Source organism: Lampetra fluviatilis, chromosome 57 (genome assembly GCF_964198595.1).
Source record: "Lampetra fluviatilis chromosome 57, kcLamFluv1.1, whole genome shotgun sequence".
Classification (NCBI taxonomy): domain Eukaryota; kingdom Metazoa; phylum Chordata; class Hyperoartia; order Petromyzontiformes; family Petromyzontidae; genus Lampetra; species Lampetra fluviatilis.
Genome location: NC_136331.1, coordinates 7,554,706 through 7,573,175, shown reverse-complemented (window position 1 = coordinate 7,573,175; position 18,470 = coordinate 7,554,706). Strand labels below are relative to the sequence as shown.

At 48.9% G+C, this 18,470-nt stretch overlaps 1 protein-coding gene across 4 annotated transcripts in view; it reads right to left on the bottom strand.

Annotated features, from left to right (window-relative positions):
- The window catches only part of LOC144950307 (type 2 lactosamine alpha-2,3-sialyltransferase-like), an 85,938-nt gene that overhangs the window by 25,521 nt on the left and 41,947 nt on the right, over positions 1–18,470 (bottom strand). For all 4 annotated transcript variants that reach the window (XM_078880402.1, XM_078880400.1, XM_078880401.1 and 1 more), the window contains one exon: positions 12,209–12,330. In XM_078880402.1, the coding sequence (XP_078736528.1) occupies positions 12,209–12,314 (106 nt within the window). In that variant the 5' untranslated portion in view covers positions 12,315–12,330. The remainder of the gene's footprint in view (positions 1–12,208; positions 12,331–18,470) is intronic.

Genomic DNA, 18,470 nt, shown 5'->3' with positions numbered 1-18,470 from the left:
GTTTTAATGTGGTGGGATAGATACGCGAAAGATGCCCATTGTCTGCTAATGGCATTGCCCCGAAACGTCGCCTCTTGTATATATATTTTTTCCATTAAGGCCACGGTGTTGTTGACTGTTGATAACGAGAGTTTTTTTTTCTACCTACGTGACTTTACCAAAAGAACAAAAGAGTATAAACGAGAGTTGACTTGTCTATGGTGCAGGTCGCACCCACCACTTTCCTACCACATCCAACACTCGCCGCTCCTTACGAATTTCAACGGTGTGAAAACGAACCCAACGCAAGATACGAGCGGTCGAATGTCTCACTGAATATTCTCCCGGCCTCGCGGATAGACAAAATCGTAGCCGCAGGCCCAGAGCAAGAGGTGTACGACCACATCCTGGACGTGGTGTGCCGGGTTGCAGAAATATATTTTTTTTGGTCTGGAACACCTACCCCGTACACACCCGGCTGAAATTGAGTCCTGTCTGAGACTCTGGTACGTGACGAATCGTAGCCGCAGGCCACAGAAAGGAGGCGCACTAACACATTGTGGATGTGGTGTGCGGGGTTGCAGAAATGTTGTTTTCTGTCTGCGACACACCCGGCTGAAATCGTAGCCCTGTCTGAGAACCCTGGCCACATAAAAACAGCGTCGATTGCCGCAGCGCATTACGAGATGCGGTTTTAGGGCATTCGGTGTTTATGAGTTAAGTGCCAACACGCGTGTTGCGGGACGCGATACAGATGTTACAAATAAAACATTCCAAATAAAAAAGACAGCTTAATGTTGTCATACGGCGTTTGTGCCAGCCCCTGCGGCAAATGCTGTCGGAAATTTCGACGCATTTGTGTCGTCAGCCGCGTCGTTCGTGCCGCGTGCCCATCCCGTGAAATGTTTACGTCACATCGATCGCGGAACGAACCGATTGCCATCGTTGACCTCGTCGTCCGTCGCCATCCGCGGAATCGGTCCGCGGCCGAAGGACCCCGAACCGATTCGGGGCGATGACTGCCCGCCCGCCCGCCCCCGCTTGCGATATGTTCGCACTCGCCCCCTGTCACGTGTGTTTTTTTTGGTAGGAACGTCGGCGAATTTAAATGTCCTCTTGCCTCAACAGAGAATAGAGCTTGAAATTACAGGAATGCCCCCTCGCCCCCCTCCTCCCCCCACCATTGAGAAATGTATATTTAATATACCTCTCAAGAGAGCACAAGGCCGTCTATAAAATTAAGATGCATCTCAAATTTGTTTTTCGATGAATGTTTAGGTTTTATGTGGCGTCGTCGTTCATGCAAATCGCATCTTCTAATCGCCGAGGGAGTCGGTGCTTCCAACGATTGCCCGGGGCTTTGTAGTCCTGCGTTGCATTCTGGTCAGTGCCAGACTAAGCTAGTGCGGGGCCTGTAGCATATGTTATAGAGGGGTCCTAAACAAATAAATAAATAAAACACAGGTAAATATAAAAACACAGTTGTTTTACTTATTCTTTGGGACTTTCGGTAAAGTCGCGTAGATAGTTTCAAAGAAAATAACAAAAAACTACGACGTTTCGATCGCAACACAAGCGTTCGGCTTTTATTTGTTATTTTCTTTGAACCTATCTACGTGACTTTACCGAAAGACCCAAAGAATATGAATTCCTACAGTCAGGAAAGCTTTAAGTCAAGATTTAAATGTTTTACTTGCAAAGTAATTGTATGTTTTATTTGCTACACAGCCAGATAATACGACAAATCGCTAACCTTAAACACCCAGTCGTTCATAAAAGTTGAAGGCAGTATAGTACTACAGTAATAGATCAAGTGCAGAATCACTGAACTGGAATTGATAGCTTGAAAGCATTTAGCGCGGGGCCTTTGAAAGTGCGGGGCCCGTAGCATCATATGTAGCTACTACATATGCAGCTACTACAAATGTAGCTACTTGTACAACTAGGATAATCCGGCACTGCATTCGAGCGGTTTTTTCAGACAATGAATGAGCGCCGCATCCATGTGCGAGGAAATCGGAGCAGCCGGTGAAGACCACGCTTGTGTGAGGGAGAAACGATCGATGCCCCACGCAGAATGGAGAGATATGAGTCCACACCTCTGCGTGCCGCCTTCTCCTGGCAAAGCCAGGGTATGTATGGCACATCCTGGGCGCTCACGGCAAGGGAGTTTCGCAACATTCGTGCGGTGATCCACCAAACCCCCCCCCGCCCCCCGTTGCAGCCTCCATAGTGCTGCGTTACAGACAGGCAGCTACGTGCAGCGGTGCCACCACTGCCAATGGGCTAAACATGTCGTTCAATTGGCACGGGGGAAAAAAACACGTAATTTGTTTTTGTGTAAATATTTCATCCATCAGTCCAGCCAAGGAATTGTCAAAAGAGCATCAGAGGAGCAGATGTAGAGTCTAGCCCAGCTATAAATTAAGGCTTTTATTCATTTGTTGCTTAATTTATTCATTTGTCAAAGTGCAGTGTGCATGAATGTATTAATGAGCCTTCACAAATGAGATGTGCAACAAAAAAAACGGCTTCTCAAAATGAATTTAATTACCGCAACGTATTAATGAATTATCAGGGTCGGCAGCGTGGGCGCACAGAGACTAACAGACTCACACAGAGACCCATAGACTCACGCAGAGACCCATATAATCACACAGAGACCCATAGACTCACACAGAGACCCATATACTCACGCAGATACCCATATAATCACACAGAGACCCATAGACTCACGCAGAGACCCATAGACTCACACAGAGACCCATAGACTTACACAGAGACCCATAGACTCACACAGAGACCCATAAACTCACACAGAGACCCATAGACTCACGCAGAGACCCATAGACTCACACAGAGACCCATAGACTCACACAGAGACCCATAGACTCACGCAGAGATCCATAGACTCACACAGAGACCCATAGAATCACACAGAGACCCATAGACTCACACAGAGACCCATAGACTCACGCAGAGACCCATAGACTCATGCAGAGAGCCAAATACTCATGCAGAGAGCCATAGACTCACACAGAGACCCACAGACTCACGCAGAGAGCCATAGACTCATGCAGAGACCCATAGACTCATGCAGAGAGCCATAGACTCATGCATAGACCCATAGACTCACGCAGAGACCCATATAATCACACAGAGACCCATAGACTCACACAGAGACCCATAGACTCACGCAGAGACCCATAGACTCACACAGAGACCCATAGACTCACACAGAGACCCATAGACTTACACAGAGACCCATAGACTCACACAGAGACCCATAAACTCACACAGAGACCCATAAACCCCCACAGAGACCCATAGACTCACACAGAGACCCATAGGTTCACACAGAGACCTATAAACTCACACAGAGACCCATAAACTCACACAGAGGCCCATAGACTCACACAGAGACCCATAGACTCACACAGAAACCCATAAACTCACACAGAGACCCATAGACTCACACAGAAACCCATAGACTCACACAGAGACCCATAGACTCACACAAAGACCCATAAACTCACACGTAGACCCATAGACTCACACAGAGACCCATAAACTCACACGTAGACCCACAGACTCACACAGAGACCCATAAACTCACACAGAGACCCATAGACTCACACAGAGACCCATAGACTCGCACAGAGACCCATAGGCCCACACAGAGACCCATAGCCTCACACAGAGACCCATAGACTCACACAGAGACCCATAGCCCCACACAGAGACCCATATACTCGCACAGAAACCCATAGACTCACACAGAGATCCATAGACTCACACAGAGACCCATAGACTCACACAGAGACCCATAGACTCGCACAGAAACCCATAGACTCACACAGAGACCCATAGACTCACACAGAGACCCATAGACTTACACAGAGACCCATAAACTCACACAGAGACCCTAGTTTGTTGTGCTTCCTCCCGCACCTCCGATGGGCACGGTTGGCTACATACGGTGCAAAGTAAGTTCAACATTCATTCGTACATTATGATTCATAATTTTTGTTTGAGGTCAGATCCCGTGAACAAATTGTGCCGTAAACCCTCCTCCACCCGACGCAGCCAATAAAAATAAATTGCCACGTGACGAACAAAAGTGGCCAAATGCTTTCCCGCTTCAGCAGCACCGCCGGGGAATTGGTTGCAGGGCGATCCGCACAACGTTGAACACCTGGGTAGTCCGACGTTTCGGGAGAGCTACAACCAGCAGCAGCAGCATCAGGGCAGTAGCCTGTAGAATTTTGGGACCTAATCAATGTTCAATCTGACCCCCCCCCTCCCTAACAAAAATCTATTACGAATCAACATCTCGGTGGTGAAAGCCGATGTGTTACTCACTATGATAACCAGGGGCTCCTGCATAAGGCTCCATCCCACTGGGTACGAACCGTTAGACAAAGACAAAGATCTCCCCCCCCGCCCGTATAGCCTCAAAATACTGTTGGGGCAAGTGCTGTTAGCGAGCACCTATGAAGGCCGGCACGGCACACGAGGTGGTGGGTGGCCAACACCACGCCCGGCCGCCTTTGTCTCCCCAGTGGCGATGTTTACACAATGCACCAGGTACTCATTTGAGGGCTGAGTCGACCTAGGGGAGGCCCAGGACCGGTTCAGATAATCGTCGTCGGTGTTGGTGGCCGTGAGCTGGAGTCGAACTCGGGTCGCCGGGTTCGTAGCGCGGCGCACTAACCGCTGCACCACCACTCCCCACAACACACACACATACAAAGACAAAGATCGCCCGTATAGCCTGTAACAGACTGTTGGGGCAAGTGCTGTTAGCGAGCACCTATGAATGCCGGCACGGCACACGAGCGTTGGGTGGCCAGCACCACGCCCGGCCGCCTTTGTATCCCCAGTGGCGATGCTCACGACACACCGGCTGAGTCGAGCTAGGTTGACTAACAACACAGACACACACACCAAGCGTCATCCAATGTTGGACCGACATTCAACTGGGAATAACTACATTGTTTATTTATTTGTTGTCACTTTCCAGCCACTGCGTAATGGAACGTTCGCGACCAAATTGAAGTCGCCCAAAACGTTAGGAATGTTGAGTGCACTGAACCACATCGTTACTTAATTAGCTTAATTTTTAGGAATGCCAAGTTCCATTCGGTAACGGAACGTCCGTCTAAATGTATGAGCGGCGTTGAAACGAAACGTGTCTTCGGAGTCGATGACGACGCTGCTGCTGCTGCGTTTGGCAGTGGTGCACAATTAATACAACATGTATACAACACACACACAGCAACACTCTGTGTGTGTGTGTGTGGTGCGCGCGCGGCCTTAAAAGGAAAAAAAAATAGAAAACAGACGACGTTTCGGGCAATGCCCCCTTTTTCACGGCACATTTTACGCACTGCCGGAGGGCCGATTGCCCCTGCAACGTCGCCGAGTATTCAGGTGCCCCTTTAAAGGCCACACACACAACCAGAGTGCGTGCGCTGTTATTGACAAAACGTGTCGAGCTTGCGTGACTGCAGGAATTCATATTCTTGTGTCTTTCGGTAAAGTCACGTAGATAGGTTCAAAGAAAATAAAAAAATATATAACTATATCGCTCAGTGTGGCATTACCTGGTAAAAGAATAAATGCAAAAATAAATTACTTGTAGTTACATGCACTCCTTCATGCCTTTACCAGCAAATTGGTGAACATTCTAAATCGGAACGGCGTTGTTTTCTTCAGAATCGTTTACGACTGCAAAAGTCACAGACTCAACCACGAGCCAAAACAACAATAAACAACAAACAACACTAAATCTTGTCTCAGACTACAGCGGCGATTTTTGTTTTCTATCTGGGAATTTGAAATGCGCACTGCGCCAGGTCCTTTAACTTTAGTTAATTGGAAACCCGAGTTGGTGTGACTGACGGAGAATTCGAAAAGACGCGAGGAATGTCGTCGATTCTACAACAGCCGGGGAACCGATGATTGTCCTACCCGGCGTCACTGTGCGATGGTGATGATGTTGTTGATGATGTTCCTGATGTTGGTGATGATGTTGATGATGGTGATGATGTTGATGATGATGTTGATGATGATATTGATGGTGATGATGTTGGTGATATTGATGATGGTGATGATGTTGTTGACGATGGTGATGATGTTGATGATGATGGTGATCATGTTGATGATGATGTTGGTGATATTGATGATGGTGATGATGTTGTTGATGTTGGTGATGATGTAGCTGATGTTGGTGATGATGTTGATGATGATGTTGGTGATGTTGGTGATGTTGTTGATGGTGATGATGTTGATCATGTTGGTGATTTTGTTGACGATGGTGATGACGTTGATGATGTTGCTGACGATGTTGATGATGATGTTGATGATGATGTTGGTGATGATGGTGATGATGTTGATGATGATGTTGATGATGATGTTGATGATGGTGATCATGTTGATGATGATGTTGGTGATGAGGTTGATGTTGGTGAGGATGTTGATGTTGGTGATGATAATGTTGGTACGAGCACGAACTCTGGTGAACCGCTCAGTTTGGAGCCAAGAGATATTTATATTCTAAACCGCATTAACTGGCGTCGTTATACCGCAGCTGCTTGTATGCCCCTTTCTCATTCCCCATCCTCATTCCCCAATCCTCATGCCCCCCCTCTTCCCCCCATAGCACTCCCCCCTCCTTTCCCTAGGGTTCCCCTCGTCTGTTAAACTCAGAAAGACACCAACACAATGCCTGCAGCCAGTGCCGTCCATAGGGGAGGGGGGGGGGGCGGTGCAGGGCCCGGGGCAAATCACTCCGTGTGACCCCCCCCCCAAAGTGCGGGGCCCGAGGCAGTCGCCCCAGGTGGACTGCTCTGCCTGCAGTCATCTGCGGGCCCCCCCTGCCCCCCACCATCCACCCCCTGCCCGCATGCCGTCCACAACCGCCCCCCCCCCCCAACATTTTCGCTGGCCAATCGGATGCAACTGCCATGCGGTGATAGAGGGGGGACGTCCTCGGGCCCGGTTGGCTACGTACGGTGCAAAAGAAGTCCAACATACAGTACACACACGTGCTTCTTCCATCCCACTAGGTGGCTCTGCGGTGGAGCGAGTTGGGGGAGCGATGGAAGGTCGTGAATTCCACGCCTGGCTTTGTGTGCGGCGTGTGAACGTTCCCCTGCTCTGCGTGGTTTCTTCCCTCTGGGTTTTGCGATATCCTCCCGGAGCTTTAAACAAAAATGTAACTGGCATGGACAGCACTGCTGGGAAATTAACCGCGAAACTTCTCATTGGAATCAAGCAAAGACAAATATCCCCCGTATAGCCTTTAAACGACTGTTGGGGCAAGTGCTGTTAGCTAGTAGCACCTATGAGGGCTGGCACGGCACACCACGCCCGGTCGCCTTTGTATCCCCCAGTGGCGATGTTTACACACCGTACCATGAACTCACTCTGAGTCGACCACTACTACTACGCATCACCGTTTTAAATTAGGAATCAGACCCAGCAGCAGCATCCCCGTCGACTGCGAACAATTGGCAGGACCCTCTTGAAAATTAGTCTTGAGATCCAGTGAGGCTTTCCTAGCTAAATAATTGGCGTGACAGTAATACTAACAATATAAATAATAAAATAGTTACCCTGTGAAAAAAATGGCTATCCAATTCGCTTGAGATAATTGTCATGTCCAGTCCAGTTGCCTTCATGTCAGGATATTAAAACGCATGTATATATGTATATCATTTTGTCAGTGTCCCTTTGCTCTAAGGCCCCATATGAATTACCACGTTATCTCACGAATGTTCAATACCCAGCTTGTTTATTACATTTACAGGTCAAAGGAACAATCTGACAGGCCCATCCATCTATTTAACTATTTAATGGGATTGGACCACCAAATGACCGCTTTTGATTGGCTGCCGTCCAGCCAATCCGAACGCTGCCGTCCAGCGCGAGACGAGGGGAGGGGGTGTATCGAGGGAGGAGGGGGGGGGGCACGAGGGGCGGGGCGAGGGGGTGCTGGGGGGGGGGTATTGAGGGTGGGGGTCGTTCAACAGAACGCCAGCGATAGCGGTAATCTGAACCGGTCCTGGGGTGCTCCCCTAGGTCGACTCAGCCGCAAACGTGTACCTGGTGCGGTGTGTAGCAAACATCGCCACTGGGGAGACAAAGGCGGCCGGGTTTGGTGCTGGCCACCCACCCCCCTCGTGTGCCGTGGCGGCCTTCATAGGTGCTACTCGCTAACAGTACTTGCCCCTACAGCCTCCTAAGGCTACACGGGTGATCTTTGTGTTCAACGAAGGATGCTTCAAGATCGTTATTGACGTTTTTGCGTCTTCCCTCGGCGGTGCCGGATTATCCTCGTAGCACAAGTAGCTACATATGATGCTACGGGCCCCGCATTTTCAAGGGCCACGCGCTAAATGATTTCAAGCTATCAATTCCGGTTCAGTGATTCTGCACTTGCTCTATTACTATAGTACTATACCGCCTTCAACCTTCATGAACGACTGGGTGTTTCAGGTTAGCGATTTGTCGTATTTTCTGGTTGTATTGTAAATGAAATAATACAATTACTTCACTATGCAAGTTAAAAAATCGTGTTCTAATATTTATGTTTTTTATTTATTTAGTGCCCCTTGAAAACAAATGCTACAGGCCCCACACTAGCTTAATCCGGCAACAATGCTTGGTACACAAATTTTGCTTCTCATTTAACTGTACGTCCATCGAATACGGAAAAGCATCGTTTTCGTTACCATCAGTGTCTCCCTCCACCAACTCCACCCCCCACTCTCCCGCTCCCCCGGACCCTCCCCACCTACCACGTGTATTTATTTTTTGGTCGTCAATCCAAACCGAGCTTGAAGTCATCTCTGGTGGTTTTTACAGCTTTGCCAAATTGGCAAAGTTGCGGCTGAAACGAATCCGCGTGAGCATTGGATAAAGTATGAACTTCTCAGCGGGTGGGGGGGGGAATTGTATGCAGATGCTTGGACCACCCCTATCCCTTTCCCCCACCGCCACCTCCCGTGCAAGAGACCCTGGAACAACATGACTGGCGGGGGGGGGAGGCCGCGATTCCAGTTTTGATCTAAAAACAAATTTCTCCGTTTTTTTCTCAACACATCTGAGCAACGCAACTCTCCGTTAAGTGTCGTTCTTACCGGATCGTATTTACGAGGGTTATCTAGAACCCCACCTCCCCCCGTCCCATCTCTCCATTGGGACGCCTCGGTGGCGAGATGTTAACTTCCTCGCCTGGTATACAGGAGGTCGTGCGTTCGATTCCGATTCCGATTCCGACCCCTGACGCCTGCTCTATATATTTGGATTTTCTATCTTTTTTTCGCTCTCTCCCCGTGGTCTCGTGGATTTTTCTCCGGGTCCTCCGGTTTTTCCCTCCACGTTTAGAATCAACATTCGTTAAGAGTATTTGGCTACAATACATTTCCCCACGATAAAGCCACTTCGTTGAGCTATCATTTGTGGCCAGGTCACTTCTGAAAAGGAGCTGTACAGCTCAGTGGGCCTTACCTCGTAAAATAAAAAAACGTAGTTTAGTTTGTTCATGTATTTATAGTGATTTGATTACCCTTCCTATTCTTTGCACTCCTATCAGTTTTTTGGGGATTGTTTGTTGTCGTAACCGTCTGACCCACTCCTAATGGTCATCGATGGGGAAATATTAACTACCTCGCCTGGTGTACAAAAGGTCGTGCGTTCGATCTCCACCCTGACTCCTGATTAATTTAGGAGTTTTCGTGCCTCTCTCTCTCAACCTCATCATCATCACGGTGGCTAGGATATGTTAACTACCTCGCCTGGTATACAGGAGGTCGTGAGATCAATCCCGACCCTGACGCCTGCTGTATATTTGGATTTTCCTTGTTTTTCTCTCTCTCTCCCCGTGGTCGCGTGGATTTTTCTCCGGGGCCTCCGATTTTCCCCTTGGCGTTTAGAATCAACGCGTTTGACAGCAGCCAGTATTTGGCTGCTGTCAATATCCACACGACGATAAGCCACTTCGCCGAGCTATCATTCGTGATAGCCAGGTCGCTTCTGACAGAGCCAATAGCTCATTGGGCCTTACCTGGCAAAATAATAAACAGTTGCGTTTTAGTTGTAAGCATGAGAGCGTCTGTGTCTCAATGCTCGCACGAGGAGAGCGCTGGAGATCATTAGCCACCCGTAGCCCTGAGCCCGTGGTGCAAATTCAAAATTCCTGTGGCGGTGAGCCAATGGTCTTTATTTGATCATCACCGCCGGCTTTCCCGTCGCAGGGATTTTCGTACAATTTGCGAGTGCTCTGAGCGTGGAGCCTGGGGGTGGCGGTGGTGGTCTGTTGTCATTCGTGGAGCCTTGCGGGGTGAGGGGTGCTGGGTGGGTGATAGCAGTCCGGTGTCGTTCGCACGAAGATGAGCGCAGAGTTTTTTGTTTTTTTCTCGTGGGGCTGTACAAGATAAAAAACACTCGGGCATAACGCCAGCGAGTGGTGCCGTCCTCACGGAATGTTCCCCCTGCGTGGAAACTCGTTCACGATCTCAACACCGTGCCAGCGCTGAGCCACGTTCGATGCAGCTGCGGCTTCTGCATCCACGGCCTCCGTCCATCCCAGAGTCATCTTTCCTCGCCGTGCCACCCGCATCCCCATGAAACTAAAAACCACTTTTTATTTTATTTATTTTATTTTTTATTTCTTATTTTACCAGGCAAGGCCCCCCTACTGAGCTGCAGCTGCGTAGCTGCTCTTTTTTCGTAGCGACCTGGCTGTCACAAATTATAGGTCGACGAAGCATTTTATCGTCACGTGGAAATCTATTGCAGCCAAATGCCCTGAACGTGTGACGTTGACTCTAAACTATGGAGGGGAAAGACTGGGGTATCCAGAGAAAAGTCCACGGGACCACGGAGAAAGAGAGAGATATAATATGCAAACTCCAAATATAGAGCAGCATCAGGATCGGAATCGAACCCACGAGTTGATGTATAACAGGCGAGGTAGTTAACATCTCACCACCGTAGCACTCCATCATCGTACACACCCGGCCTCTCCAGATTTTGTAGTCCCCCCCATCTCCCTCTATCTCCCTCTCCGGCTGGAGTACGCATACCACACACATGTCGGTGATGTGCACGTCTTCTTCGAACGCTAGAGAGCCGGAAAAGCCCTCTGTAGCAGCGTGGACGGCACCATCATGTTCATCTTCTGAAGCGCTCGCTCGTCACTGTGGCGTGCGCGATGACCACCACAACCACGTGACCTTTATTTCGTGTTGTGCGCGGTGCTTTTAGCGCCACAGCGTGTGGATTTGTAGCGTTTGTTTATTTGTTTGCTGGTGACTTTGTGTATTTCATATCGAAATCGCCTCCAGTGCTTTTGCTGCTGGCGGCAATAAAAGTTGTTTAAAAGTCAAAAGTCTCCCTCTCTCTCGTGACCAGATATCTTGTTTAAATGCTACAGTCCCTCCGTGCCTCTTTCCCACTGTACAACCGAGCCGTGCCAGGGCCCCATCGAGCCAGCCACTCCAGAAGCCGAGCAGTGCCACAGTTGTTCACGTGACACGTGTCCTCACAGCGTCACGGCTGACCGGGGTCATACGGTAACAAATGGCTCAAGTCGCACTTGGTGTATCGCCCGCATTATTTATTGATTTTGTTCGGCTGATGTAGATGCAGAGTCAAATCTGCAGTTTCACATTAAGGTGACCAGACCCAGATAACCGCGTCAGGGGTAAGCGGAGTGTTATCGCTGTGGCGATTTCTCCTTCGTCGCACGCTGCACGGACTTGTTCTGGATGATCACAGTCGCACCACTACTGGAAAGTTTCAAATTTTCCCCATTTGTGCATCAGCGATCCGCATCGGCCATGGTTTGTGCAGTGGATTCGGTTTAGCGTGGACCCATGAGCTTCGTGGAAGATCAAAGCCCCAGGGATCTTCTGCGACATTCGATGAAAATTATGAATGAACCCTGCTCCATGGCCCAGCTTGGCCCCGAGCCACATGCAGAGATGTCTCGTTGGTGCCAGCATATATCACGGCTCGGTTCCGGCCCGGCTCTTCGAATTGCGAAATGAAAATCCACGGCGTACCGCTAGTGCCTCGCGGCGGCACGGCTCGGATGTGCCAGTGGAAAAAGAAAAAAGAACGGTCCTCTCGTTTGTGAATTCCGTGCTCATGCGGAGGAATGTGGGGGGGGGGGGAAGGGCAGCGGGTAGAGTTGGGGGTAGGGGGGGGGGTGTCGTACCGATTGCGAAGCTGCGGAGGAGCGTGTTGAACTGGAAGACGCCGTAGAGGCAGAAGAGGACTGCTGCCGCGGCCATGATTTTGAGCAAATGCCATCGCGACTGCATCTTCCTGCGTGGAACTCTGCCAAACGAGACAGCACGGTGTCGTCAACAACAACAACAACAACGACAGCAGCGACAACAGCAACGACACAAATACGCGGCGATGATAATGACGACGCAGAATTCGCGACTCGAGCAGTTTTTCGTTCACTCTCTCAGGGGGAGAGAGAAGGTGAGCGAGGAGGGAGAACGATTCGGAGGCACGCGAATCAGCAGGCAAGCGGCGAGGCAGACAGATCCGGTGCCAACAATTGCCCAAGCTCTGGTTGTCGTCGATTAGGATGTAATAATAACGACAATCGCAACAACAACAGCAACAATAGCATCCGTAACAAGAGTCCCCCTATTTAACACGGAGGCTTTCGCGACCAATATTATCCACGATAGAGGTTTTTTTGGGGAGTTGGATTGCGTAACCATGTCAATGTGTCGTTAAACTCGCCACCGCCCGACACAGCCAATTAGTAAGGGTTGTCACGCAATCAAAACATGGCCATTCGTTACTGGTACAGCAACATCGGTTGTGTGTTGGAGAGCGAACCCACGACATTCACCACAACAAAGAGTCTCCCTGATCAAGTCTGCATTGGCTTGTACCCCTCCCCATGAGTAAGGCCTAAGCTGGCACTGGAAATTCCACATTCACACGGCGGGGGACCATCGGAATACCACCGCTAATTTCCCACTTTCCCACCAAGTGGCACGTGCTCGTGACGTGGTACTCATTTTATCGATGCCGAAGAGATGGTGATGATGATGATGGTTATGATGATGACGATGTTGGTGGTGGTGATGAAGGTTATGATGGTGATGATGATGGTGATGATGATGATGTTTATGGCGATGATGATGATGTTGATGGTGGTGATGACGATGGTGGTGGTGATGATGATGGTTATGATGGTGATGATGATGTTGGTGGTGATGATGATGATGATGTTGGTGGTGGTGGTGATGATGTTGATGGTGGTGATGACGATGGTGGTGGTGGTGATGATGATGGTGGTGGTGATGATGATGATGGTGGTGGTGATGATGATGGTTATGATGGTGATGATGATGATGTTGATGGTGGTGATGACGATGGGATTTAAAATGACCTTGCTGAGATTCAGGTTTCGAACCTTGACGAAACGCGATCTCCGCCGCTCTCGACGAGCCGAGATGAACGCCTTGCGCAGCACCGCAGGCCGCTCCGGGTGTGATTATTTTTTTTATTTTATGAAACGCGCGCATTGTGCTTGGGATGCACACGCTATCGAATCGGGCGGTCGTCCAACGTAATTTATTAGCCAGCCACATCATCAATAAGGCGGGCAATGCGATCCGTGCAAAGGGTGAGGGGCTGAGTGAATTGAGTGAGGTTTGGGGACTGGCCTCCTCATTACATTAATGCACAGCGATACAGTTCGGGTTGCACACGCGCACACACACAAAGTCCAGAGCAAATGCACACACGGACGTATGTTGAACCTCTTTTGCACCGTTACGTAGCCAACCGTGGGGAAAGACAACAAACTAAACACTAAACGCAGTTCTAAAGAGGTGAGTTTTCAATCGAGATGATGATGATGATTTAAAAGTGCATAGCTCACAGCGGCTTCCTGCTATCGGATGGAAGAGCGTTCCAGACGGCCGCAGAAGCGCATCTGAAAGCGGGCTATGATGCGGTGACCACCGCCTTTGTTCGATGGCTCAGCCAAAATTGATGGCAAGGAGCAAAACGATCTCACAACACGGCAAGTGCACGCTTCGTTCCGTGCAAAGGGGCCTTCTTCTTAAATGAGCACTGCAGTGCTGGGACACCGTTAGGTCAACTCAGACTTAAATTAGTACAGCTCCTGTCTGTTTCGGTGTGCAAGCATCGGCACCGGGCAGACAAAATGTGGCGTGGTCCTGGCCACGTCACCCCGTCTTGTGCGCCGTGCCGGCCTTCACACGTGCTCGCTAACAGCACTTGCCCCAGCGGCCCGTGTGGGCTGCACGGTTAATCTTTAGCTTTGTGTGCGTGTAAGCGCGCACACACAGACAGTGTGTGTGTATGTGCTTTGAGATGCTGCTCTATTTAGATGTTATGTAAATGCACGTGGAGTTGTATTGTATCTTGCGGAGCATTCATGAATAAATGCTTCAGGCTGTGAACCCAATAACATTGGTTTACATTTCTGCCCATGCACAATCTTGTTAATTGGAATAAAGTATTAATCTAATCCTTGCCCTATTCCTCTAGGTCAGCTCAACCCACAATCATTGCCTGGTTGTAGCACGGATCACATTAGCCCTTGCTCCAATAATCGATAAAGCCCGACTCACAGGGCCACGCACATGCTGCTGTTTATCTTCATACATTAATTGTCGATTGCTGCTGCTACGTTGACAGTTGTGTATAAGCACAATTAACAACAAGAACAACAAAAACAATTAAACACATCCGTCACTAATTAGATTGTGGCCTTAAAAAGGAAGAAAAATATTGAATAGGTGACGTTTCGGCCAATGAACCTATCTGGCAATCCCCCTTCTTCATAATACACTTCTTCACAGCACGCTATGAATAATTTCCATTGCCATGTTGTTTCACTTCAAGGCCACAAAGTTGTTGATGAATGTGCGCTTGTTGTCTTTGATAATTGTGCTTTGTCCTTGAAGTCACGCCAAGTCCCTTTTGGGCCCGTGCCCTTAACCCTTCAACAATTGCGAGTTCAACTCCACCCCGATGGAGTTTGACGAGCTGCGTAGAGTTCAAAAGAACTCGCAAGCAAACACCGCCTCGTTGTGAAAGACCCAACGCTTTGATCTCCCACGAAGCTGTTCATGGTCAACCCATAAACCGCATCCACCGCACACACCATGGCAGTAGACGCGGGCAGTGGTGCGACTGTGGTCATCAAGAGCAGACCGTATGCAACGCGTAACGACGCAATGCCGTGGTCCACGGGCACGAAGGAGACATCACGGCGTTTGCACGCGGTTCTCTGAGCTTGACAACCTCAACGTGAGAAGTTGTCACCGTGCGTCTACTTTAGTCGTACGAAAGCAGAAGAAGAAGGCAACTGCTACAGCAGCAGCAGCAACAGCAATCACCGATTACTTTGTGAGGCTAAACAGCAGCGTCTGGGTTCGTTATCCTCTTTGGGCAGATAGAGGGGGGGCTAAACGGATACGCCATGGGTTCGTAGAAGAGATAACAGACGTGGCACGGGAGGATGTGGAGCCGAGTGTACTTGCCGATGACTGGTATCAGCAGTGTCACAATCAACCCACGTGGCGGGGTCTCGTGAAGGCTACACAGGGAGATCTTTTGTCTATGCGACAAAGAAGAAGAGAGAGTCTCTTCTCGACGTCAGACATTTCGCAAAACACGAGGACAGTGTTTTAATATACCCCCGCAGTATCGGACGCCTCCGTGCCAACGCAAGTGACGGGCACGTGTGGGTCTGCCTGCCGGTCTGGCTTTCTCTGTTCGCAGGCAAAATAAACCCATCCGGCTCGCAGGGGAGATGCGTTTGTGTCCGTGAAAGTTGAAGGCTTTGCAAAAAAACACGTATCATTTGCTTATTCTCTCGCCGGAATTCCATCTTTGCATCCTTACCCCTCTGCGCGCAGTAATGTTTGTTTGACTTTATATGCACGGCAAACATGGGACGCCGCGATAACGTTGGTCCAACAGTTCCAACCACATACCAACGAGTGTCACGTGTTGAGCAAGGTTATTATCAGAACTTGTCCATAACAAAGGGGGGTTTTGTTTGGGTAAAATCGCGTAAAAATAAATGCGTCGTTAACCCACCACGACCACCCAACACAGCTAATTATCTACGAGGTTTTCAAAGAAACAAAACGTAACAATGAGTTACTAAATTTCGATTTAAAGCTTTCCTGACTGCAGGGATTCATATTCTTGGTTCTTTCGGTAAAGTAACTTAGAAGGGAAACAATAAAATAATAAAAATAAAACAATACAATTCTCACGACGTTTCGATTGCAACACAAGTAACCACAGCAAATGTTCTTGCTGTAGTTTTATACCTGATGACGATTGCTTGTGTTGCAATCGAAACGTCGTGAGAATTGTATTGTTTTATTTTTATTACTTTATTATTGCCCTTCTACGTGACTTTACCGAAAGAACCAAGAATAATTAGTTACTATTTCAGCACACCGGTGCGTTGGAGAGTAAGCCCACAACATTTACAATTTGAGCACTTTGACATTTAGCTGGTGATTACAACAGGCAGATTCATCAGAAGATTTACCAGAATTGTGAAGACGTCTCCCTGATTCGGTCTTAAATAGAGTAAAGATGATGTCATCACTGAAAGCCGATCACGTGCGATGACCAGAGGGGGGTTCTTGTAGTCATATAAATTAGTCTTATAAATTAGCCACATTAATTAGTCATGTAAATTAGTCATATAATCTTGATGTGAAGCTTTCGTGACTGCAGGAATCCATACTCTTTGGTTCTTTCGGTAAAGTCACGTAGGTAGAAAAATTAAATAAAAGTTAAAATAAGATATCACGACGTTTCGATCACAACACAAGCGGTCGTCGTCAGGCAGAAATAATTATCCAAGAGTAGAACTGCTGAACCAGCGAGAGAGCTATTACAACAACGAGGTTATATATGTGGCGATGGGCAAGCAGGCGGGGTCTGAGCTGGAAAGGAATTCCATCCCCGGACGCAAGCACGTCAGTTGTGTTCATGGGGGAGATTAGGGAGAGAGAGATTAGGGAGAGAGATTAGCATGAAATGAGCTTCCGACACATGACGTGCTTGCGTCCGGGGATGGAATTCCTTTCCAGCTCAGACCCCGCTTGCTTGCCCATCGCCACATATATAACCTCGTTGTTGTAATAGCTCTCTCGCTGGATCAACAGTTCTACTGCTGGATTATTATTATTTTTTTCTGCCTGAGGACGACCGCTTGTGTCGCGATCGAAACGTCGTGATATCTGATTTTTTTTTATTTTATGTTTCTACCTACGTGACTTTACCGAAAGAATCAAAGAGTATGTTAGTCATGTCATTTACTCGTATAAATGAGTCATATAAATTAGTCATGTAATTTAGTCATGTAAATTAGTCGTATAAATCAGTCATGCAAATTAGTCGTATAATGAGTCATGTAAAATTGTCCTGTTTATTAGTCATATCAATTAGTCATATGAATTACAACGGATTATATACGATTTGGCACGTGTTGTTTACGTGACAAACCTTACTAATTGGCTGTGTCGGGTGGTGGTGGGTTTAACGACACATTTATATTCATGCAATCTAACGCGACAAAAAAAAAACCTTTATGATCGATGTTGGTCGCCGAACCTGTGTTTGCTGGAGTATTGGCTCGTAGTAAACGCACTGCAGCATGTGCGATTGCACACGCAGCATTTCCCGGCACAGGATGCAGGCCACGTGTCATGCACATGCAGTGTGACTCAAACCAACACGGCAACGCTTCTCGATCCCAGTACAATTTCACTGGGCAGCCACGTTTCGTTGCAAGTTAGTGGAGATAAGTGTGTCCGTGTCGCGGATTGATGACCCGATTTAAAAGCATGCTCGAAAAAAAGCGTGTGAATTCGAGTCTTTATAGAATTTACCCTTGCCATGAGCGATGCGAATCAAACCGGGGCAGGTGGCAACCCCAAACCTGATTGATCCAAATGCAGCATTCGCGTCGTGAGCGCACGCAGATTATCGAAAGCGCAATCAGCGTTTGGAAATTTCTGGGAATTTCACAAAGTTGCAACAACGTTGGCCGCGCGTGCCGTGAAGATCACCAGGCCGCTCGGGCCAAGACCAAGGGAAAGATCCCCCGTGTAGCCTTAGCAGACTGTTGGGGCAAGTGCTGTTAGCGAGCAGCACCTGTGAAGGCCGGAACGGCACACGAAAGGGGGTGGGTGGCCAGCACCACGCCCGGCTGCCTTTGTCTCCCCAGTGGCGATGTTTACAAACCGCACCAGGTACTCATTTGAGGGCTGAGCCGACCTAGGGGAGGCCCAGGACGGGTTCAGACGCTCGTCACTGGGTGTTGTCCGCGAGCCAGGAATCGAACTCGGGTCACGGGGGTTCGTGGCGCAGTGCGCTGACCGCTGCGCCACCGCTCCCCGCCCGCGTGCCTCCTCCCACCCTGACGACGTCGAGTTGAGTGA